The following is a 25,032-nucleotide window of genomic DNA, read 5'->3' on the forward strand; positions in this document are numbered from 1 at the left end:
CAGAGTCCCCATAGCTCAGTCAGTTTTGACAATTCCCTCTGGCTAGAAAAACTGGAGGGTGAATCCCATCTAGGAAAGTAAGAATCTATAAATTTTTCAACTGAAGGTTAGTTAGTTATTATATCATACAGAGGTGGCAGGGTGCATTCCACAAAACTAACTGTCCAGAAGAACACACAATGATACCCCTAATATATTATGCAGATAGAATTAACTGACTCGTAACATTAATTAGATTTCAGAGAAGCTAAGTTACTTGGCTGTGACAGGCTGTTGAGCCTGACACATAAGGGGATAATGGTAAATGAGCAATATGTAAACTGTTTTGCCTTTAATATAATAAATTTAGTTTAATCCTTTATCCAAGTGTGAGCAAACAAAGTTTGTGCCTGAAAGTATCTTCAGGACTGGGGTAAGGTAGTACAACACCGGGCAACTCGTTGCAAAGGTGGAGCAAGCTTACATCACTCCTATCTCAGTATCTCCCATAATGCAAAACACATCTCCTTGCGGATATATATAATGTCATGCATTAAGGGAAGGGCCACTACCCAGACTAGTTTCGATCTTTATTGAGGTCTTGTCAGTGGGAGCCAGGCCCAGATGTGGAGATACCAGGCAGAAGCAATAGCAAGGTCATCTCTACCTATAGGAGTTGCCAAAAGGTGTGCCACCTTTTTTATTAAATTACTCTGGATTTAGAGAAAGATGTTGAAAGTTTATTTTTCACTTGGTTACACTATAATAAATTTAGTTTAATCCTTTATCCAAGTGTGAGCAAACAATGTTTTGCCTTCCTTAATTTAGAAATGCAACTTTTGAGGCATGTTCCTCTCTACTGTGTTTTATTCAGATATATATATATATATATATATATATATATTCCTTGTATCAATGTTTAATCTGCACACTTTAAAGTGGAAGGGCTTAAATATTTAGTAGATAAAATTAGACTGCTTATAAATTTGAAATCTTCATCCAATTATATAAGAAGGGTTAAGTTTCTCTATTGACTCAAATATTTAAATGATATTTCCACTCATGAATCAAGTCTCTAGTTAGATAATCCACAGCCCTGAAGATAAAAACTAAAAATTACTTAAATTTAAGTGTAATTTCATTAATTATGTTATTGCATAGTAGAAAGGAACCCAGAACTGTTTTAAACAAAACTATGAAGCCCCTTTAATAGTGAATAAACATGCTAACATAAAACTTGAACTTTATTTGTGCTATATAAAAAGTAATGTAAATATTCTGTAAAAAATTAATTTGATCAGCCAGCAAAATAGCTAACCAGGACTCCAAGACTTGAAATTAACAAATTCATTCTTGCATAACAGCATTAAACTTAAAACTGCATTTAAAAATAGTCTGCAAATATCAGTTAACGTCCAAGCTCATGTGTTACAGTGGGTGCATCAATTCGAAACATATATTCAGCAATGTTGAAATATCCTAGGTACTCTGCATCATCAGGAGTAACATCTTCATGGTAATGACCTCCCACTCCATGATTGCTGAAACAATGTGTATGTTCTATTCGAAGGTCAAGACCCTAATTGGTATGAGAATGAAATTAAAATATTTTTTTTTCCAAGCCAACCACAATGACAAATGTTCCTTTAATATTTAAAATTATCACACAAGTTATCCACTAACCAGAACTGTTAATTTCCAATATTAATATCAATAACAAATATATATATCAATCAAGTATTTTGATTGCCATACTATGTCATTTGTTTTCATGATTAAATTTATTTTATGTAAATTTAACCTCAGGTGTACAATAATCCAATAATGCAATAAAAAGGGCTAAAATGAAAGTTCAAGAAGATTTGTCTACAATTAGCCAAATGCACATGACTCACTGCATGTGTTAGCAGAAATTCTGAAGCAGAATAAATAGTAGTGAACAGCTGATGAAACAATCCTGCTGCTTACTTGACCAAGTCTCAGTCAAGGACTTCACATGCTTGGACTGAAGTCAGGGCTCTCTGTGTGGGAGTTATGTCCACAAATCCTTCACTCCTGTTCTGTAACTTTTCAACATTACACCAATCAAGAATGAAAATAACACTGTGGTAAAAAAAAAAAAAAAAAAAAAAAAAAAAACTTCCACGTTCATTTTGCCATCATCTCAGGATCAATCCAAACACTGACTTATACCACTTTTTCAAGTATCAAAATCCACTCTGTTATTATCAAATCTCAAGTTGCATCCTTCGGGGTAATTAAGGTGAACTACTGTTGTAGAGAATGATCCAAGAAATCTTGGCCCAGAGCAGATTGTATATAATCTGCTCTGAACCAAAACTTTTGTCTTGTTTTGCTGCCTTTATTGCTCTCCTAATTCAGATGATCATGCTAACCTCTTTGCAAGACTAACTTCATAGATTAAGCCAGAAGAGAAGCCACACTATTTGCTATCAAAAATGATCTACCTCCCAGAATACCAGATAATCCTTATTCTCGCAACACTGGACTTTTCTTAACTAGCTCCTACTCCCAATATCCTCTAGATGTTGGCTTCTCTTAGTAACTCACCCTAACCTTCTCCACATTTCCACCTCTCAGCCTTTTGCTCTATGGCATTAAAACAGTCAGGATACATATGCCTCTTTTCCATGGTCTACTGTTTTTGCTCTCATGATCCAATCACCTGCTCTGACCAAATAACTGAAAATCTTGACTGGAACAAGGGCCTTCAACTCTCTGCTGTACTCAAAATCTCAATCACTATCCAAGTCTTGATTCTCCAACAAGGTGTCAAAATAAGTCCAAGATAAAACATTTAGTGTACATTCAATGGCTCAAGTTACAATCCAAACTTTTCCCACAACTATAAATAAAGTCAAGTCAAAAGTAGACTTCAGGAATGCCAAATGCAAAACGCTTACCTCCTGCTCAACTGGCAGTCACGCCTACTAGTCCTTCACCATACCTGTTTAGGTGCAATTGTGATCTTTCCTTGTTTCCATCTGTTACATCCTAATGGTAATATTACCTAAAGATTAAGAATGTCTCTTGGCATCAGTCCTTTCATCCAACTCTTGTAGAGATGACCACAGCAAATCTCTTGAACTGCTCACAATATATGTCTTCTGCTAGAAAAACACTTTCCAGACACTGGAAGTCTTTTTGTTAAAGCATATCAAGCATCGCTTGCAATTTGTCTTAGATCTTGCTAATGGTGTTGAACTGCCATCCCTTCGCAGCAAGGGGCTAAATCTGGCAAGTAAGGAGGATGTGGGACGATCCCAATGCTGTTGGCTGCCAAAAACTCACGTTGTTAAGGTGCTGTGGGAGGAAGCGTTATCACGGTGGAGGAGCCAGTTGTGGCTTCATCACAGTTCCGGTCTTTCGCGATGAACGTCTTCTCTCAACCACCTTAAAATATTGCAGTAGAATTCTACGGTGACCATCCAGGACCATCGGTGTACAATCCCCTTAATGTCAAAAAAAGATGATCGACATGCTCTTTGTTGCACTCCTGACTCACTTTCGTCGGCCTTGGGGAATGCGGCTCTTCTGTAACTGCTGTTTTGTCTTCAGATAATACCAGTAAATTCAAGTCTCGTCCCTTGAGATGAAGGTTGGATCAACAACCTCTTGACGAAGATCTTGACAGACATTCACACGGTGCTCCTTCTGGTCAGAAGTCAAAAGATGGGGAACAAACTTGGCAGTGGTGCAATGCATCTCTCAAGATGATTGCTTGAGCTGTTCCATATGAAATCCCAACTCTATCAGCAACTTCCTGGATGGTGATGCGTCTATTTGCATGGCTGATGTGATGAATTTTTTTTTGACATTTTTGGGGGTTGTGCTGGCTTATGGTCGTCCCAGATTCTTTTTGTGCTCCAAGGTGGTTCTTGCCCTTCTTAAAATGCAAGTACTACTCAAAACACTGAGTTTAGCTCATGGCTTTTTTCATATGCCTTACAAAGTAATTCAAGGGCTCTATGGCAGATTTCCATAGCTTTACACAAAGTTTTACATTTGCCCTTTGTTCTAATTTTGCATTCTTGGTGAAATTGCAAAATGGCACAAAACTTATAAGAATAATAAGTGTTACACGAGTTCCGGTGCACACAGCTCAATGCCACGTGGCAACACAATGTCTACACCACTGACACCTGGCCGCATGAGACTGTAACTCAATCTGTTGCTGAGTATCCAGCACAGTTTGGTTTCTTTTTGATAGCACCTATTATTTCCTGTACAAGATGCCATCAAGTCTTTGGAAGTGATCCTGAAGAAACCAGTAATGAAGCCCACGATACATGCACAATACATATTATATATAACACGATTATAATGTAAAGACACAGTTCTGAATCATATAAACAGAAGTCTACAATCAAAAGAAGCTAAATATAATATTGTTGCTTGATTTGTTAACTGAATTAACCCACAATATATTTGTTTTACTATTATTCCAGGCCATAATGGAGCCATAAGACTCATGGCCGCATGAGACTGTAACTCAATCTGTTGCTGAGTATCCAGCACAGTTTGGTTTCTTTTTGATAGCACCTATTATTTCCTATACAAGATGCCATCAAGTCTTTGGAAGTGATCCTGAAGAAACCAGTAATGAAGCCCACGATACATGCACAATACATATTATATATATAACACGATTATAATGTAAAGACACAGTTCTGAATCATATAAACAGAAGTCTACAATCAAAAGAAGCTAAATATAATATTGTTGCTTGATTTGTTAACTGAATTAACCCACAATATATTTGTTTTACTATTATTCCAGGCCACAATGGAGCCATAAGACTCATCATGAGAGGCCCATCTTAGACAACACAGTCTATTATACCCATTCATGGTCTGCATTTTCACCAGTCCATCATGCAATGAATGAAGGTGAACCATCTCCCATGCAAAAAGCCTTCTCACCCTCCTATTCACCACTTCCAAGGATAGCCTCTTGTCCTTGCTATGTCAGTCCCATAAATACCTCTCAAATTTAAATGTCTCAATCATGTCACCACTTCATCTATATACAAATTCTGCAGTTTGCATGTCCTCAGTCTATCTTCATAATTAACACTAGAGTTCTGATATCATTTTGGTTATCTACTTCTGTACCTCTCTAGGGTAAACTTCTCCTCTTCAAATCCATGTGACCAGATCTGAGCACAAAAGTTCAGTGTGGCCTGATCAGAGTTTTATACAACGGAATCGCCACTCTTATCTCTACTAGTCAAAGTCCATCTAATGTTGCAGTAATCCTGAGAGTTGCATTCTCCACCTTCAATATGTGCCCTAAACTTCAAATTATTTTACCAACAATCACCACAAGATCCCTTTGCCTCATCCACCCACTGTAGAGCAGATCCACAAAGCCTCTGTGGATCTCAAATTTCATGCAATGAAACTTCTTGCCCTCATTGGGCACCCCTCCAGTAGCTAGGCTTTCACTGAAGAGCTAGGTCAATGGAGCTGTCAGTTCCTTAACACATTCTCTCAAAACATGCAGTGAAATTCCATTGAGTCCCGTAGACAAACTATCCTTATATTCCATTTTTGTCTTCCTTATCATAATAGTCCCTTCTGGCCTGAGTCTATTCCTCATACAACTGCTCTCTACCTCTCTCTCTATACTTTTTCCACAACCTCTTTTTCATCTGCAGTTCCTGTTTAATTTCATTAGTCATCTACTTTACACCAAATCACTATCATTTTCACTTGAAGAATGCTATTTGCCATCACTGTTTATAAATATTTCATCAGCCCTATGTGCATTGCTGACACCTTTCCCTTGCAATTCTTCTATCCAAGGAACTGACCTAAGCTGATTTTTAATATTATAATCACCTGCCTTATAATTCCACATAAATTCCTTTCTCCTCAAAACTACTACATGTCTATTTAGTCTCCAAATCAAGACCACATTGGTCACTATTACCAATGGGGGGACAATATCAACTTCTCAGTTACAATCAGCTCCTCTGATTAAATAACCTAATCTAAAATTATCAATCCTCTTGTTTCTTCTGCTTCATGTTGCCCGAGACAGTTTCCCTCAAGAATTACATAAATTCCATTCTCTTATTACTGTATTTATGCTGATTCTGCCCAATTTATACTGCTCTAATTAAAATTTCCATAATGATCCCTTGCTTTGCATTAACCAAACGGATCTGCCTAAACATTTCTTGATCATCACCCTGTTCCCTGGTCTATAGCAATAGCCCACTAAATATCTTGTCTTACCTGCCTCCACCTCACACCAGTGCCATTTCTTTCCAAATTCTCCACTCTGAAAGTACTCAACTTATCATAATTAACACTCCCCCACTCTATTTGCTCTTCCTATCCTGCAAAAATATGCCTTATCTTTCCATTCCTGTTAAGACGTCATCTCCAGCTGACCACGTTTTACTGATTCCAATAATCTTAGGACAAGCTTGAGGTTATCAACGTCCCTAATTCACTTCCTTTATTCCTGATACTCTTGGCATTTGTATAAAGGATGCATCAATGCAGTGCCACCATTTCTGTACCTGTTATTATCCCACTTGACTAAGCAATATACCATACATGCTACTAAGTGACTAACCTCATAAGAGGCCACCCCTGCTAACATCCACTATGCCAACTTCACTTTCCCTCTCCTAACACCCACTTTCTCCAAGAACAATCTTTCCAGATAACTATGCCTTTCCATGTTTGAATGCAGTCTCAATCACAACCAAACCAAACTAGAATTCAAACTAGTTATATATAAATCATTAATAATTAATACAAAACTTTTTTGTCTCAGATAGCACAATGCAGGAGACTTAGGCTATTTTCACAGTTTTAATATTTTCTTTCCTTGAAATCATCCCAAATAAGGACAACTTAATGGATTTAAAATAGATAAGAACTGTTTTGCTTCATTCATGTTGAAGGAACTGAAACTATTACACAAGTATATCCTATGTGATAATTACATGTATTCTCCGGTATCTAATTCCTAACTCCACCCATAGCTCCAATATGCTATAGTATTGAAGTCATTGTAAATGAGAATACAAAATTAAAAAAATCATATACATGACTATACTTTTTTCCTACTTAACAGTTGTTCTGCCAGTGTATCAAAAAATCAGTGTAAGTGGTAACTTACCATTTTTTTTAAACAGTCTGAAATGCAATATAATGTAATGAGTCAATGTAAGTGAATTATTATCATCATACGGCACCTCCATAGAGTCTGAAGACTCATCGCAAGAGACACAATCTCTCATACCTTTCCTTGAACCCATTAACAGATAAAGCGCTCACAACTGACTCTGGAAACCCATTCCACTCATTCACAACTTTCCAAGCAAAAAAATTACTCCTCACACCCCTACTAACCACACCTTTATTCAACATCCAGGGATGACCCCTAGTTCTGGTCCATCTAGCCAAGTGCCGAAATATTTCCCGTATAAAACCCTTTAAGCAACTTAAATGCTGTTCTCCTATCAACCAACTTCTGCAATTTCCCACACCTTCAATCTATCCTTGTATGGAACATTCCACAGGCCACTCACCATCTTGATCCTTTCCACCACTTCCTCATCCCCAAGAAACCCTGGGTACCAGACTTGAACACAGTAATCCAGATGTGGGTGTATCAAGACCCTATAAAGAGGAATGACAACTTCCTTATCTCTACTGGTTAATGTGTTCTTCATCAATAGCCAAGTAAGCTTATGGGCTATCTTAGCAATATATTCTCTGAATTTTAACTCTGTCTACCACCACCCCTAAATCTCTAGCTTCATCTATTTCCTGGAGTACAGTGTGATATCAATGTGATACACAGCTTGTAATCTATTTATCCCAAAATGCATAACTTTACATTTCTCGACATTAAACTGACACCCATTAACTTTTTCCCATACTGACCGCCTATTTGAATCATCCTGTAAGCTCTTCACGTTGCCTTGATTAACTATTACTCTACCTAATTTCACATCATCAGCAAACATCTGAATATTTCCACCACCTTCCTATTCACTTAACCAGTGTCATATCCATCCCCATTTGTTCTATGTAAAAGATTCCATGTGGTATTCTGGTAAATGCTTTTGCAAAATCCTGCAGAATCATCACGTAGCCATTTCCTTTATCCAACTCAGCTTAGTTAGTAAATTACTAAGGCATGACTGAATCCTTCACAAAACCATGTTGACCCTCATACAGTATCATTTTTATGTACCCATGCTTGAATTCTGTTTTTTGCCAATTTTTCTAGTACTTTTACCACAACACCTGAGATACTGATTGGTCTATAATTTGCTACTGTAGTCTTAGAATCTATCTTATGCAAAGGAATTATTTTGCCCTTTTTCCACTCCCTTGGAACTCTACCAATTATATGCTAGGGACAGCTATGAAATTACTTCTTATGTATATGCAGGAACAGAGGGAAATTGCCCTCAACAGTGTTTCCATAGATTCCCTACAAGCATGATCTGGCAGACAGATCCTACTGCACCCAGATCAAGCATGTCCAAGTGCAGTGGGATCATTTGCTTGCTAATTGAGAGGCCTCCTGATCTATCAGGATCCATCAGGTTCTGTCTCATGCACTATAATAGCACTGTATTCAGACTGCTTTGCTGCTGTACTGTTGAATGGAAGATGGATGAACACCAGTTAATTAGTGTTTGTCAAATCCATGAAGGGTCCCTTCCATAGTGCAATTCAGAAGGCCTGTGAGAGAGACAAACTTAAGTCTGCTTCTGCTCCGAAGAGCAACACTGCAAAAGCCACTTGCAACTGCCACATCTGCTCTTGGCTGCAATGTTGCCATATTACTGACGACAAGAATTTATTTTTTGTCAGCTATAGTACAGCTAACTCTCCCTAAACCTCACTCTCTGAGAGGTATCCTGACTTGAAACCTCATATGCACTATTCTAAAGGAGATTCACAGCAACAAACTATCCACTATTTCTATACACAAGTTTGATATAGTGAGCATCAACTACATACTATTCACCTACACAAAAGAAGACAACCGGATAAGTAGCAGTATATGATATAGTATAAGCTTCAACAAAAACAACTAGTATTGTCAGAAATTATTATTTGATAAGCATAATTCATACTTACTGGATCATGGGATACAAAAGTGCTTAAGCAGATTAATGGTGAACTCATATCATAGAAATTGAGCCAATTGTTGATCTCATCTTCGCTTCTAAGAGGAACAGTAGAAAACTCTGGCTGCAATCAAAAAATGTATAGTAATTATGAAAAATAGCATCTTGCATTGTTCATATTTTCTTTAATTCCGTCTCAAACATAAAATAGCTTTAACAAATCTTTTGTTTGTGTTACTGTTAAATGTGTTTCAAAAAAAAAAAAAAAAGTATAGGATATCACATTCTTTTTATTTCTTTCTATTTGTAACTTTATTTATTTTGGAGTTACATCAAGTGTAAGTGAGCAGATGTAAGCATGAAATTGTCACGTGAACAAAAAAGTGTTTTAAGGATAATATGAAAACATTCATAAAATCATGAGCAAACATATCTTTGTTCTGAAAATTCACAAATCACATCCATTCAATATTCGCCTTTTCCCAATGAGCTATAAGTTAGAAATACTGCTCTTATAAAACTGCAGAATTTTAGGGGGAAAAAAAAAAAAATCACTCACCTCAATTTCTAATGGCTGTTAGACTCAAAATTGTCACATGCACATTATTTAGCACTAAGTAATACTCAATAGTGGTTGGAAAAAGTAAGACTTTTCCAACCAATGTATGTGTCTCAATTCACCAGGCATCATGTGAGACCCTGTAATCAAGAAATATGCTGACTTTATGGTTAACCAGAGCAGAATGTCGTTCTTGTAGCAGTAAATCATAAGTCTGCTGTAGGTTTGCCAAATACATCTCCTGTGATTGCCAGATAAAAGCTCTTAATAGATGACACCAGTTATTATTATCTGAGACTTCCAGGGAATCAACTCATCAAAACCAGCTATTATACCTTCCCTTAAATTCATCACACTAGATGCACACTTCCCCTAAAGGCAAACTATTCCACTCACTGCTCTGAAAGAAAAAAACCTAGCTCTTACTCCTTTCTTGACTGCAAACAAACTTAATTTCCATGGATGCTCCCATGTTCTTTCTCCACCTTCCATATAATGAAAAATTTCATCAGACAATGTCCTATAACACTAATTCAGAAATTTATAGACCTCTATCATATCACCTCTCTCTTTCTTCTGTTAACCAATCTGTAATTCACATAATCATAATCTAAATCCCATAACCTGAATATAATCTTTGCAACTCTTCTTTACACTCTTCCCACAGCTTCTTTATCCCCTTGGAAACCAAAAGACCAAATCTATGCACAATAATCCAGGTACAATCTTATCATAGCTTTATAAAGAGGAAAAATGACTTCCTTATCTCTACATGTCAAGGTTCACTTCAACATTGCAATTATTATTATTATTATTATTATTATTATTACGGGCAACTCCAGGGAGTCATTAGACTCATCGAGGGAGGCCCCAAATCATATTCATCACAACTATTCGACATTCATACAGTATCTATCATACCTCGCCTTAAACTCATTCACTGTCACAGCATCCACCACAGACTCAGGGAGCGCATTCCACTCATTCACTACTCTAAAAGTAAAGAACCCAGCTCTAACACCTTTACTAACCACACTTTTGCCCAGTTTCCATGGATGTCCCCTAGTCCTCCCACAACCAGCCCTGTTCTCAAAAATATCTTCTGAATTAATTTTATAGAAACCCTTCAGTAATTTGAATGTCTCAATCATATCTCCCCTCCTCCGCCTATCAACCAATTTTTGCAACCCACAAATCCTCAACCTGTTCTCATACGGTTCATTCCACAGACCTGCTATCATCTTGGTCACTCGCCTCTGGATCCTCTCCACCTCCTCCCCATCAAGAAGAAACCTAGGTGACCAAATCTGAGCACAGTAGTCGAGATGAGGTCTTATCAAGGCTCGATACAGAGGAACAATAACCTGCTTGTCTCTGCTTGTCAACGTATTCTTCAGCAACCAAGTGATTTGATGAGCTGATTTGGCCACTTTTGCAATGTGTCCCCTAAATTTCAATTCCTTATCCACCAACACTCCTAAATCTCGTGCCTCATCAATTTCCTGGAGCACGGTTCCACCAATGCAGTAAACTGCCTCCCATCTTTTCACCCCAAAATGCATAACCTTACATTTTGCCACATTAAATTGACATCCATTCTCCCTAGCCCAGACCTCCAATCTATCCAAATCATCCTGCAAAATTTTGACGTCATCTGCATTCACTATTGCCCTACCCAACTTCGCATCATCAGCAAACAAATGAACTGTTCCTCTCAGATCCTTTCCTATATCATTTATGAACAAATTAAACAGCAGTGGTCCAAGAACAGATCCTTGTGGTACACCACTAGTCACAGGCCGTCTTGTGGACTCTACTCCTGAGTAAACCACTCTCTGATATCTCTCCGTCAACCACCCTCCTATCCATCTCACCAACCCTATGTCCATTCCCATATGCTGCAATTTACTGATTAGAATTCCATGTGGTATCCTGTCAAAGGCCTTAGCAAGGTCCAGCAGAATCACTGTAAACCCATTACCCTTATCCAGTTCAGCCGTCACTGTGTTATAATACGTGAGCAAGTTACTGAGGCATGACCTACCCTTCACAAAACCATGCTGTCCCCGATACAGTATCCCATTTTCTTCTATCCAATCTTGTATTTTCCTCTTGACTATTTTCTCTAAGACCTTGATAATGATTCCTGTTATGCTGATTGGCCGGTAATTTTCAACAGCAGCCTTGGAACCACCTTTGTGCAGTGGAACTATTTTCCCCTCTTTCCACCCCCTTGGGACTGACCCAGTCCTGAGGCTCAAATTAAACATAATGGTCAAGGGCACTGACAATTCTTTGGCCGCTTCACGTACGACACGAGCTGGTATACCATCCAATCCCACAGATGTATTGACATTGAGGTTCTGTAATAGACTAGTTACCTCTACCTCATTCATCACAATTCCAGTATAAGCTGTTGGTTCCTCCATTTCCGCAAAGCCACCACCTGGATGATATACTCTTGCAAAGTGTTCGCTCAGTAATTCCACAACATCGACTGATTCAGTTACCTCCCTACCCTCAGCATTTTTTAAGATCATTCTACCATGAGCATTTTTCCTTTTACTTGCAACATATTGAAAAAACTGTTTGGGATTCTCTTTAGCCTGCATGGCCAATTTCCTTTCGTAATCTGCTTTTGCTTTTCTTACCACCCTTGTTACCATCCTGGCCTGAGCTTTATACTGTTCATGCACCTGATGGTCACCCTTCTCCTTAAATTCCCTCCACAATTGTTTCTTTTTTTGCAGCTCAAGCTTAATAGTGTTATTCATCCATTTAACCCCTACCTGATTTATTATTCGGACTCTTGGTATACAGTCAACCATTGCCTCCTGCAAACAGTTCTTGACCACCTCCCATGCACCATCAACATCCAGCCCTTGCAGTTTTACATGCCATGGCATTGAGCCAAGCACACACCTAAGCTTGTCATACTTACCAGCCCGGTAATTCCACATATACCCTGTCTTAATTGTAAATTCGACTCCTTTAGCCACCTCCCAAGTCATGACCTTATGGTCACTCTCACCAATTGGTGGCAACAAGGTCATGTTCGTTACAGCCACATTCTCAGTTGCAATTACTAGGTCCAGCACTCTCTGCCCCCTGGTATTTTCCAATACATGTTGCCGTAGATAGTTGTCCCTTAATAACTGCATAAAATCCAATTCCTTCCTCCCATGTGCCCTCTCCTCTTTCCAGTCAATATTACCATAATTGAAATCACCCATAATAATTACCCTCCTTCCATTCATTTCTTCTATTTGCTTATGCATACTATTCCCACCATCCACTCCATCACCCGGTCTATAGCAGCACCCAATTGTATATTTTGTTCTGCTAGATTGTATCTCACACCAAACAGCCTCAAATGTGCTTTTTTCCCCATCCTGCAGTTCAACTTCTATACTCCTTGGCTGAAGCTCATCAGCTATCATCAATAACACTCCTCCCCCCTTTTTATTCACCCTGTCACTCCTGAACACGCTATACCCATCGCATTCAATCCCACTAGCTTTATCATCTTCTGTCAGCCATGTTTCACTAATACCGACAACCTGTGGCCTGGAAGTGCCAACCATGGCCAAAAACTCTTCCTTCTTGTTCCTAATACTCCTGGCATTAGTGTACATGAATCGCAGAAGCCCATTTGTCCCATCCCTACTTTGATTCCTTATACTAATTATCCCATTCTGATTTGTTGTCCGTCGTACTCGCCCGGGCATAATATACTCATTCATACACTTAACTTCCCCCCCTAAAGTCTGCATATCTACTCCCCCCCCCTCTTAATAAATCTAGTTTCCCTGAGTCTGTACATCCACTTCCACATCATTCATCAACACTCTTTCAAGTCTCCGTACACCAACTCCATTCAAATGTAACCCATCCATCTTATATAAGTCCTTTCGCCCATCGAACTCATTCCACACATCCACAAATTCCACACCACTCTCCATGCATAACCCACGCATAAAGTCATTGGCAATTATGGCCCTCCTTCTAAACACTTCGCTGTCATACCGCGGTAAGATACTCACCATCCTAACTCTCTCACTCTTCTCTTTTGCTACCTCAAACAACTCCCTCACATCCTCTATCATTTCCATTTTGTCCTCTTTCAAATCATTCGTTCCTGCCACTATTATCATCTCTTTCACCCTCTGTTTTTGCAGTCGAATAGATTCGCTGACGTCCTTTATGTTCGCACCCGGCTGGTACGACTTCGTTAAACTCTCAATTATTACGCCTCTTAATAGCGAATCCCCATACAGCACTCGCTCCTTCATTTTATTGACGTTTACGTACATTCTATTATTTGCCGTCACAGACTTCCGCCGGTTATTTGTCGGTACGTTCAACACACATTTTTGCATACGCTCCAGTTGTCGTTTGGCTCTGTGTATCGCGCCATTTAAACGGGCAATTTCGCTACTCGCACTTATCACACCATTTTCGTTATCGATCAAATCATCCATTCCTTCGGTGTTTCTACCTTCATTTACACTTTCAGCGACGCTCTCACACATATCTGGCACTACCACGCAATTCTCTAGTACACCGCCATTTTCTGCATTCTGACTACCGTTAACGATATCAGTCTCGATACACGAAACACGCTTGAAGTCCTCATTCTCTTTACACTTTCTACACATATTAACTCCACTATCACTTTCTAACCAGACTCCTACCGCTCTTCGCAAGGCATACATCTCACAGACAGCACACTGCATAAATTCTTTTACATCAAAACTCTTAAGCAAGCATGGCGACCTGGCCGCCATTTTTTTCTTTATCGGTGCCATGTGTACGCTATCTTTTCTTAAAAATAATAGTTAAAATAACAGAAAACACGCAAAAATTGCACAGACACACCAAGAAACAAAAAGCAAACAATACTACTTAAAATTCTGGTAAAATATCTAATGTTAACACAAAATAATACTGATCTTTTCAGGAGCTCTCGACAAGCCGACGATCTAATCCGTGCGACACCTAGCGACGATTATCCTCTGAGTTGTATTTGCAACTTTTGCTATATGACCTTTGAAGTTCAAATATCTATCCAACATTATGCCAAGATCATTAGCCTCATTTTCTTGTAACATAACTCTGCTAACATAAAATGCCGCTAGAAATTTCATCAAAGTGCATAACTTTACAATTGCTAACATTAAACTCAGCAATTTTTGTTTGCTCAAATTTACAGCCTATTCAAATCATTTTGTAACTGCTAGAGATCAGTAGCATCCCCGACTGCCCTGCCTATCTTCACATCATTGGCAAACAATTGCACATCTCCTGTTAGATCCTTCCCAATGTCATTAATGTATAGATTGAACAACAATGGCCCAAGGACTGAACCCTGAAGTACACCACTGGGCACCTTAAATCTAGCAGATTTGCACCCACTGTATACCACCTTTTGATATCTGTCTATCAACCATCTGCTGATCCAAGTTAAGAGTTCATATTCCAATCCCATATTCTCCAGGTTATGCAACAGCCTTTAGTGTGATACCCTATCAAATGCCTTAGAAAAACCCAGCATTATCATAGTGCATCCATTCTCTTTATCCAACTCTGTCATAACACTGTTATAAAATATGAGCAAATTGCCAAAACATGACCTTCCTTTAGTAAACCGATGCTGCTCTTTGCAGAGTATAGCTTGTTTGTCTATCCATTTTTGTATGTAAGTTCTTACCAACTTCCCTAAAATGTTCACTACCACACCATAGATGCTGATAGATCAGCAGCTAGACATCAGTTTTTGCACCACTCTTGTACAATAGAACTATTGTATTCCTTTGCTTTCTTGTGGTATCATTCTTGAGCTGAGACGCAAGTTATACAAACATATGAAAGGCCTAGTCAATTCAGTTGAATATTTCTTTAGCAAAAGTGCTGATATTCCATCTATCCCTGTTAATAAATTCTTATCCAGGATTATACAACCTCTAACTTTTCACCCGATGTAGCAGTGGAACTGTGCACCATGTTACATATACCTGGTTGATGTATCTTAGCAAAGTGAACACTCATTAAATGAACAATCTCATTAGCTTCTGCCACTAGAATACCATCTACATTCAATAGTTATTTTTATACATTCATTTTTTCTTTTGCTTGCAGCATAACAATAAAATTCTTGTGGATTGCCTAAAACTTGCATAGCCAATTTCTTTTCTGCACAATACTCGTTATTTTTCTGGCCTGAGCTTTATATATTTCATAACTCCTCTCACGGTATTATTTTCACATCATCATCTTCTTGTGGATTTCTTGTTTAATAAGGCTGCACATCCATTTTACTCTCCCAACCTATTCATTCTTCAAACCCTAGGTATACATTCAGATACCACCTCATTGAAGCACTTTTTAAAAGATTCCAATGCATTGCTGACATTTTTCCCATTCAGTAACTGATACCATGGGATCAAAGATAGTATCTCTCTCCTAATTTGATTATAATTTCCAGCTTTGTAGTTCAACATGTAACCTGTTCTAATAGGAACATCAGTATAATTAGATACTTCCCTAGAAAGCACAGCATGACCCCACCATATATTTCATTCTGTTAACCTCCACTTCACACCAAATAGACTCAAACTCACCACTACATGAGACATTTTTACCATCATTGTTTTCTTGTGTTTCTACTCTAACTGGACTTAAGTCATCTGATACCATTCTCCTCCTCTCCTATCTCTTTTCTTTCATTCTTAAAAAATTACACCCATTACACTCGATCCCACTTACCATATCTGATTCTGATGGCCAGGTTTCACTAATGTCAACAATCTTAGGCCACATCGTATTCAATAAAAGCAACAAACTCAACCTCTTTGTTTCTAATCCCCCTGGCATTTGTGTATAGACATGATAAATTACCAACTAGCCTATAATTAGATATGCAATCCATTTGGCCTTGTTGTAGAACTTTCTCTTTTCCCTACCCAGACATACTCAAAAGGTTATTTAAATTAAGGGGATATATATATATATCCCCTTAATTTAAATAGTATTTATATCGCCGAAATGAAGCCTGTTGGCTCTTTATATTTAAGTATACTCAAAAGGTTTGAAGCCATTCATATCTTTATCATGTTTGCACAAAACAGCTGAACTTTCATACACATTTTTTCCCATTCCTCCCTTGATGATCTAGTTTCCCTGATTCTCTGCATTAGATTTCATACCAATAAGTAATTTTTCCAGGCTCCTGATGCCAAATGAATTCAAGTGCAAGTCATCCCTCTTATACAAGTATATAAAAATATGCTTGTATAAGAGGGATTTATATATACAGGGTGGCCATAAAATAACTTTCCCTCTTTGGAGGCATATGTAGCTAAAACCATAAACATAATGAGACCAAATTTTAAATTGAGACTTTTGAAGGTATGGGGAGATGATTTCTGTGAAAAAAGATTTAGTACCAAAAATTGCCGATAGGGGAGATTTTTGGGCTGACGGAGCCGGAAAACAAGCGGATTATGACATTAAAGGCAGATAAAATGGAATAATAGCATTTTGATGGTGTAAGCGATAGCTGCGTCACTCATTCCAGCTGGATATGTGGCTTGTTACAATGATTATAAGAATAATAATAATTAAACTAAAACAACAACTTGCGAGTGACACAGAAATTAATGTAGTGATTGAACTCACAGGAAATAATGTTTTATTCATCAGAATCAGGATCTCCTGGACTACATACGCGATTTTCAATATACTTGTAAACTGAGTGCGTTTTTTTTTTTATCCAGTCGTTCCTTATTTCTTTAATATCCTGTCGTTACTGCGCCATTGTAATATCTTAGGGTTTTTCTATATTTTACTTTATCTTATTTCTTCATATCTCTTATTACTCTCTAATCTATTTCTTTTCTCTCGCTTTTATCTTATCGTCAATTCCCAAATCTTTAATCTCTTGTCTCTTTCCCTTATACAACTCTATTACCTTTAAACTTATATCCTCCTGTTCCTTATTTTTTACCTCCAGTATTCCTATTTTTACTATACCAAGGATCTCTAGATATTTATTTGAATTAGTGACTGCGCCTCAGGAAATCCTTTTATGGCATTAAATATTACTACTTTCGGTAGATATCATTCCTTACTCTTATATACAGTCATGGCTATCCCTTTATCTAATTCTCGTGTTAATTATCTATCTTCCCCACTCACAAGCTCGGTTTTTTTTTTTTTTTTTTTTTTTAGAACAGTGCATCAAAGAACTAAAATATCAGGCAACACTATTAATATTTAAACAACAAAATTTTAATTCACATAAGACAAATTTTACACTGCATTTTCAATAATAAAAGGAAACATCACAATTCAAATCTGCATAAATAGACTAGTTAAGTTCCTGCATTTTCTCACACAAATCATATCACATATTTAACTAATTTTCTTAATATCACATAAATCATTTATACTGAGCAATGGTACTTATTACTTAAATGTTAACTCTTACACATTGAACACATAAACAATATCCTTTACACACAATTGCTCTTTCCTTTCTATGCTGAGAATATTCTATAAGCAAATTTCACCAATTCAGCAAACAGTTATACTATGACTTAATTCAAACTACAAATTCCTGACACTTAATTGCTTTATAATCTTTAACTGTTAGATATGGCTATTTAGATCAGCCTCACTTACAGTCCATTAATAAGTGTTTTCTTAAAAGATCAAGGAAATTTAACAAATGGGTCAACTTACTTTATAGCTGCTACCCTCTGTGTACTTGGCTTCGAACTGGACTTCCGTTCCGTGTCAGGTTTTTCAATCCCTCTTTACGCCGGCAATAGGTCTACTGATGTTTCTAGGATACTCTGTCCTGCCGCACTTCAGGCAAAGATTATCAGCTTGTCGATTGCTTGCATGCGCGTTGGATTAATGGAGCAATTTCTTCCCTCTGACAACAGCTCCCGGAGAAGATTCGTCAATTCGTCGTCAACTATCAGCTTTGCCTGGTGGATCAGCTCCTCATCATATTTCTTTCAGATCACTGGCATGATTTCTCCAGACGTCGCGTCCTTGATGGCTTACATCTGCCGGACAACTGTTGGCGACTTCTCGATCACGACCTCTGGATCACTGACGAAAATTTCTCGAACCGATGATGCAATCTTTTCGCCAACGCCTTTTATTCGGTCACTTCCGAATCCTTGTGCAGAGACATGTGAACCCTGAACATTTTGGCAAAATCCCTTGATCCTTTTCTCATACTGACTCTTCCTTTGTTTATCTCCTACACTCCCTAAATCCTGTTCGTTCTGGCAGCGGACATTCGTTTGAAGCTTTTGTCGGTCCACCTAGCACTGACCTTGAGCTTCTCATGTAGAACACGCACAAAGTTTGATGTCTTTACAAAGCTCTAAAATTATACTGATGGCAAGGTATTGCCTTAATACTACACCTTCTAGAATATTCCCTTATTTGGCATAGAACAATATACAAATTCCCATTGGGATTATTTACATATAACATACATCTATTTACAAGTCACAATTCTTACTGGGCTTGACTTGGTAAACTTTATGTAAAAATATTTAGACTTCTTATAGCTACATAAATATTTTTTACGTACTGACCTTTCTTGTGTACAACAAATTGCATCCGGTGTGCAACATGCTCTACAGCTGAGCGTAAGGAATCAGATTGGATGTTCATAACAGCCCATTTTATGTTCTCTTTCAAGACATGCAAATTGGGAATGCCACCAACATACACAACGGATTTCAAATACCCCCACAGCCAAAAGTCACATAGAGTGATGTCTGGGGATTGAGGTGTCCATGCCGTTGGAAAGAACTGACTGATAACCCCTCTCATTACTGAAATGCTGCAGTAAAAGGCACTGTACTGAACATTCAATGTGTGGCCATGCTCCATCCTGCATAAAAATTATGGAGTCCAAACATTGTCTTTGCTGCAATGCAGGAATGACAAAATTTTCCAGCATTCATCGTCAAAAAAGTATGGTCCTATTATGAAATTGGCTGTGAAGCCACACCATGGTTACTTTTGGAGAATGCAGTGGTACTTGCTGGATTGCTTGGAGAGGTTCAGATGCCCAAATTCTGCAGTTGTGAGTGTTGACCGACCCATTCAGATAAAAATGAGGCTCATCATCCCACAATATTCTCCAAGGCCAGTCATTGTCGACCTACATTCAGGCAAGAAACATTATCATAATTTGTGGTTATGATAAGCACATGTTAGTGCTTGCACACAACGACTGAACTTATACGGATAGAAGTGAAGCATTTTCCGTAAGATTTTCCAGACTGTACCATAAGCCATATCAAGTTTGCGAGCTATGCATGAGCGCTTGGACCAGTACTGGTCCCTGTGTCATCAAACACCGCAGTAGCAACACCTGTTACTGTCTCTTCTTGCACTGCTTTCTGTCCTCTGCCAGATCTAACGCCTAGTGATCCAGTTTCTTCAAACTTCTTAATCATAGCTCAGTGCTACAGCTGACATAGGACCTGTATGCAGATTATGAAGCCTTCTAAATTCCCGAAGGGCAGCTACGGCATTGCACTCTTTAAGGTAAAACAACTTAACAAGTAAAGCATGCTGAGGCAAGGTAGGACGCATATTGAGCACAATTCGTCAGTCATTCGAAGAACGTTCCCAATCCCTTTTTAAGTGGAATTGGTGGCACTGCTGTCACGTGCGCACAGTAAAATTTGCATAATCCTTTTTACCTACGTTTACTGCAAATATTTGAACTTCTTTCAGCTCTGCCAGCACCAAAATTTCTCCTATCAGCGACTTTTGGTACTAAATCTTTTTTTCACAGAAATCATCTCCCCATACCTTCAAAAGTCTCAATATAAAATTTGGTCTCATTCCGTTTATTGGTTTTAGTTACAGATGTCGCCAAAGAGGCAAAGTTATTTTATGGCCACCCTGTACATTTATTTATATATATATATATATATATAATGTAGAAATTATTTTACAATACTTTCTACATTTATATCTCCTCCTGAGATTTTTATTTTATAAGGCTAAAACACCTTATGGTAACTTCTTCTGGTAAAATACTTGAGCTTTGCATTACAAAAATCTTGGTATTTCTAGCCTGGCTCCCACTGATGAGATCTCAATAAAGGTTGAAACCGGTCTGGGTAGTGGCCTCCTTGCCTTTAATACAAAACGTCATACATCTCCTCTAGGAGATGTGCTTTGCATTAAGGGTAAATATTAAGATTAGTGATCAGAGCTTATACTACTTTTACCATGAGTTGCCTTGGTCTTGCACTACCTGTAGGATCAGCTAGACTTGCAACACTTGCAGGTGCAAACTTGACTTGTTTGTCTGTTTGCTTACTTGGGAAATGGAGTAAAAACAGGTTTAAAATAGCTTGGTAACTTTAACATATATATAATTTATATATATACAAGTACAGTCATACCCCGACTTACGCGAATCTGGAGTTACGCAGTTTCATATATGTACATATTCCCATCCCGCTTCACGCCTCACCACTAGTCGTATCTTTCTGGTGCTGGCCGCATATGCTATGAATAAGCGCTGATATGCTTAGCACAGTCTCCATTCATACACGATTTTTATAGTCTACAAACCTTGCGATTGTTTAATGTTATGTTCTTGATAAAAATTTTATCACAAAAAATAATAATGTCGTCCAAAGGAAGCAAGTCCGATTCTTCTACAGCTAGCAAGAAAAGAAAAACATTGACTTTGGAAACAAAACTCAACATTATTAAGGATTTTGAAGGCGAAATGAAAATTTTGAGCTAGCAAAGAAATTTGATCTACAGGAATCCACAGTAAGAACAATCATAAAAGAAAGGTTTACAGTTCATTCAGTGAATAGTAAATTCTGAATGGACCTTACTTTTTAGATGCACCTTATACATTATGATGAAACAAGTTTGCTTTCATTATTACTACTGTCTATCCAGTCCTTAGTTCATTCAGTGCACAACTACACATCCTTATCATTAAATTTAACGATTGTCTGTTTAGTGTTACAGCAAGGAGCTAAGGCCCAACACTAAAATCATATACCCAGAGTATGATTTCAGTATTACTGGGTATATAACAATAGAAAATATGCAATATTAAAACACGGTGTTTGGAACTTGCCAAACTCAATATGCATTTATGCATGCATGAAAGCATGTATAGATTCAAGAAACCTTGCTTATTAGCATTTTAGACTTGGAAACAGCCTGGATATTCATTTGTAGCTATGTTTTTTTTGTCTCAAAACCTACTAAACACATATTTCTACTTTTCTAGTTCATACAATAAGTACGAACTAGAAAAGTGGGAATATGTAAAAAGAAAGTTCATCATCAAATTCCTGCCATGTACCCTCAAGGAGTGTACAGGATAGGATAGTACTACATGAAAAATTTATTACGTCATTACTAACTTCCTGTCTACAATTTTCCTCCAAATCAGCCTGTTACTTGTCAAAACTCCAACATTATCCTCCAACTTCAAGAAAGTTTATTAACCTAAACACAAATATAAATTGATTTCCTTCAAAGAAGTCTCCTTAAGTTACCAACACTTGTCCCAATGTTTACACACTTTATGAAACAGTTCTGAAAGTCATCTTTCTTTAGTTCTTTAATTGTCATGGCTGCTTCAATTTCTTGCATTAATGCAAAATGCGTTGCCTTCATTATTGATTTCAATTTTGGAAAGAGTGAGAAGTCACAGAATGCTAAATTGGGTGAATGCAGTGGATTCAGGTACAGCAATTTTTCTGTCTGACAAGGACTGTCAAATAAGAAGAGATGTGTAGCACAGAGTATCATCATGATGCAACATGAAACCATTCACCCACTCCTGTCGGTTTTTTTTTCAATGCACATCGTTCTGTAAATGTTCCAATGCTCCTTTATAATATTCAGAGTTGATGTGCCTCTGGATATGAACTCTGCCTGTGAAATCCCCCTCCCACCCCATCCAGAGCAAAAAAGACAATCAACAAGATTGACGTTGGATTCTAATTGGTGCACTTTCTTTGGCCGAAGTGAGTGGGGTGTTTTCCATTGTGAATTCTGAATCTTGGTCTCAGGATCATAACCATACATCCAAAATTTATCTTTTATGATATTTTGGAGAAAAAGTTCAGATCTGAAGTCATACAATTCCAATAAAATCACCTAATGTTGCTCCTTTTGACTGGCTGTCAAAATACACAAAGAATTTTGCCCTCACTTGTTTCACGTTCAGAATTTCTGACAAAGTGTGTTGGACTGAGCCGATCAGATACCAAGATCCTCGGCAATTTCTCGAATGGTCAATCTTCGATTTGTTTGAACCAGTTCATCCATTTCAGAACATTTTTGTCTGTATATGAAGATGAAGGGTGTCCTGGTCTGTCTTCATTGTCAATCAATTCAGAACCATTATGAAATCGTTCGAACCATTTGTAAACAAGTCTTGCACAACAGTAGCATCTCCATATTGCTACTAGCATTTCATGAGTTTCTGATATACTCTTACCCAGTTTGAACCAAAATTTTAATTTTACTCACTGCACAAGAATACCAATTTCCATTTTTGTGACGATAATATAAAACACAGGTAAACAAAAACTTTATTTGCAATTAAGCGAGCAAACTGATCAACTTTAAACTCATCCCCCATGACTGACAGACAGATATGAGATCACGTGTTTCCTCAATTTCATTCTCTAATAGGTAGAGCACTGCTATCAATATAGGTCTCAGATAGCTCAGCTAATAAATGCATGTGCCCATTGAAAAAGAACTAGAGTAATTTTGTCAGTTATCAGAAAAACTTTTTATAGGGCTTCTATCTTTCTACTTGGTTAATCAGTATCACATTTAACTATGGAAAGATTCTTTTTTGCTGAAAAACTTTTCATCCAGCAAAACAGATGAACTTCCAAAACATGTCATTCAAGGAACTTTACAGACTGCTGCATGTTGTTCAAATCTTACAAATGGCAGCTGTTATGGTTCTACTCTCCACTTCTTGATAAAAATCTAGGGATTTCCTGAATCCATTCTTGTTAGAAAATTTCTCACTGATATCTTGAGAAATTTTATAGGAAGATAGCAGTGAATTCACATCCCATCTCTATCATGGAATGCAAATGTAGATATTTGTAATCAATTTGTATAAAAGCAATATTCTTTAGAATTAAACAATGAAATTTAAATGACATAGGTGGATAAAAACTATACCATAATGTGAAGATGTGCTTTTCCACTCTTCAAGAGAAACACGCCACCAATTCCTACAGGATCTTCTTTATACCGTGCCTGCAGTATTTTTCGCATTGCTGTTACAAAGTTATCTGATCCAGTACGTTTTTTTGCATAAACTTTAATCACCTACAAATAAAGCAAAAACTTCTAACAAATTGCTGAATTGGGTCGTAAATAACAATTAACCACTAAAAATAATAATAATGAAATCCTGTCTAGACTAACGCATATCACATTACCGCATATAGAAAATGTCTCATTTTTACACAGACCAATTTTCATACTAACAAAAAAAAAAATTACTACAGATAACCTCATGATCCTTTATTAGAGGACATGGTATGGTTGTTAAAAGGTAGGTCTTGCTTCATCAATCTGCTCCTGCCTGTTTCTATAATAAGAGTGACAGCTGAGATGGGTAATAAGAATCAATATGCCATGGTAAGATTCTATCATTTTCTTTCATATATGAAAAATTGGAACTTTCATTCCAATTTTCCATACTAAAGATGCCTTTAATGTGATAAAGAGGATTTTTTCAATTAACTTATTTTTATTTTATTTCTTTTTATATGACCACTCTTATTTCAATTAAGCAACAAAGAAAAATTCTTTTTCCTAAGGAAATAACTAATAATAAATCTTAACTGTCTTCTAGAATTCTTATTTTTGACAATGTATGCTGTGAAAATGAGGTAATTAAATAATCATTCCCAATGCTTTTTTTTCTGGCAGCATGCAGTATCAGCACCTTTTTTCTTAAGTTTTTAAAAATTTCCGATTTATTGACAGCAAAATGTATTATAAACATTCTGGTAGATGGTACTGTGTTCACGAATTGAATTTTCAGTTTTGATTACTCATAAGTTGGTACCCTGCTTTCCTGTTTCATAGGTTGGTAAGCAACCGGAAACAGGAAGTTGTGTTCACTTCCGATTGCTTCCAATATCAATTTATCAGTTCTATATTCACTCTGCAACAGGCAGGCGTGAGTTTTGAATTAATCTAAGTTAAATCAGTGCAATCATTGTTCAAAATGAGTAAAATAAGTAGTTACTTTATGCCAATGAGTAAAAAAAGGAAAGCTGAAGAAGCAGAAATT

The 25,032-nt window shown here is 37.4% G+C and overlaps 1 protein-coding gene across 1 annotated transcript in view; it reads right to left on the bottom strand.

Annotated features, from left to right (window-relative positions):
* Positions 1–1,205: 1,205 nt before the first annotated feature.
* LOC150095764 (beta-keto L-gulonate decarboxylase-like) overlaps positions 1,206–25,032 on the bottom strand; it is a 64,439-nt gene continuing 40,612 nt past the window's right edge. The window contains exons 7-9 of the mRNA XM_090410357.1: positions 23,907–24,056; positions 9,123–9,236; positions 1,206–1,558 (exon numbers count right to left, since the gene is read on the bottom strand). Coding sequence (XP_090266483.1) covers positions 1,388–1,558; positions 9,123–9,236; positions 23,907–24,056 — 435 coding nt within the window. The 3' untranslated portion in view covers positions 1,206–1,387. The remainder of the gene's footprint in view (positions 1,559–9,122; positions 9,237–23,906; positions 24,057–25,032) is intronic.

The sequence above is a fragment of the Typopeltis vanoorti genome, chromosome 20 (genome assembly GCF_054136105.1).
Source record: "Typopeltis vanoorti isolate ZY-2024b chromosome 20, IOZ_Tvanoo_1.0, whole genome shotgun sequence".
In the NCBI taxonomy this organism is placed as follows: Eukaryota; Metazoa; Arthropoda; class Arachnida; order Uropygi; family Thelyphonidae; genus Typopeltis; species Typopeltis vanoorti.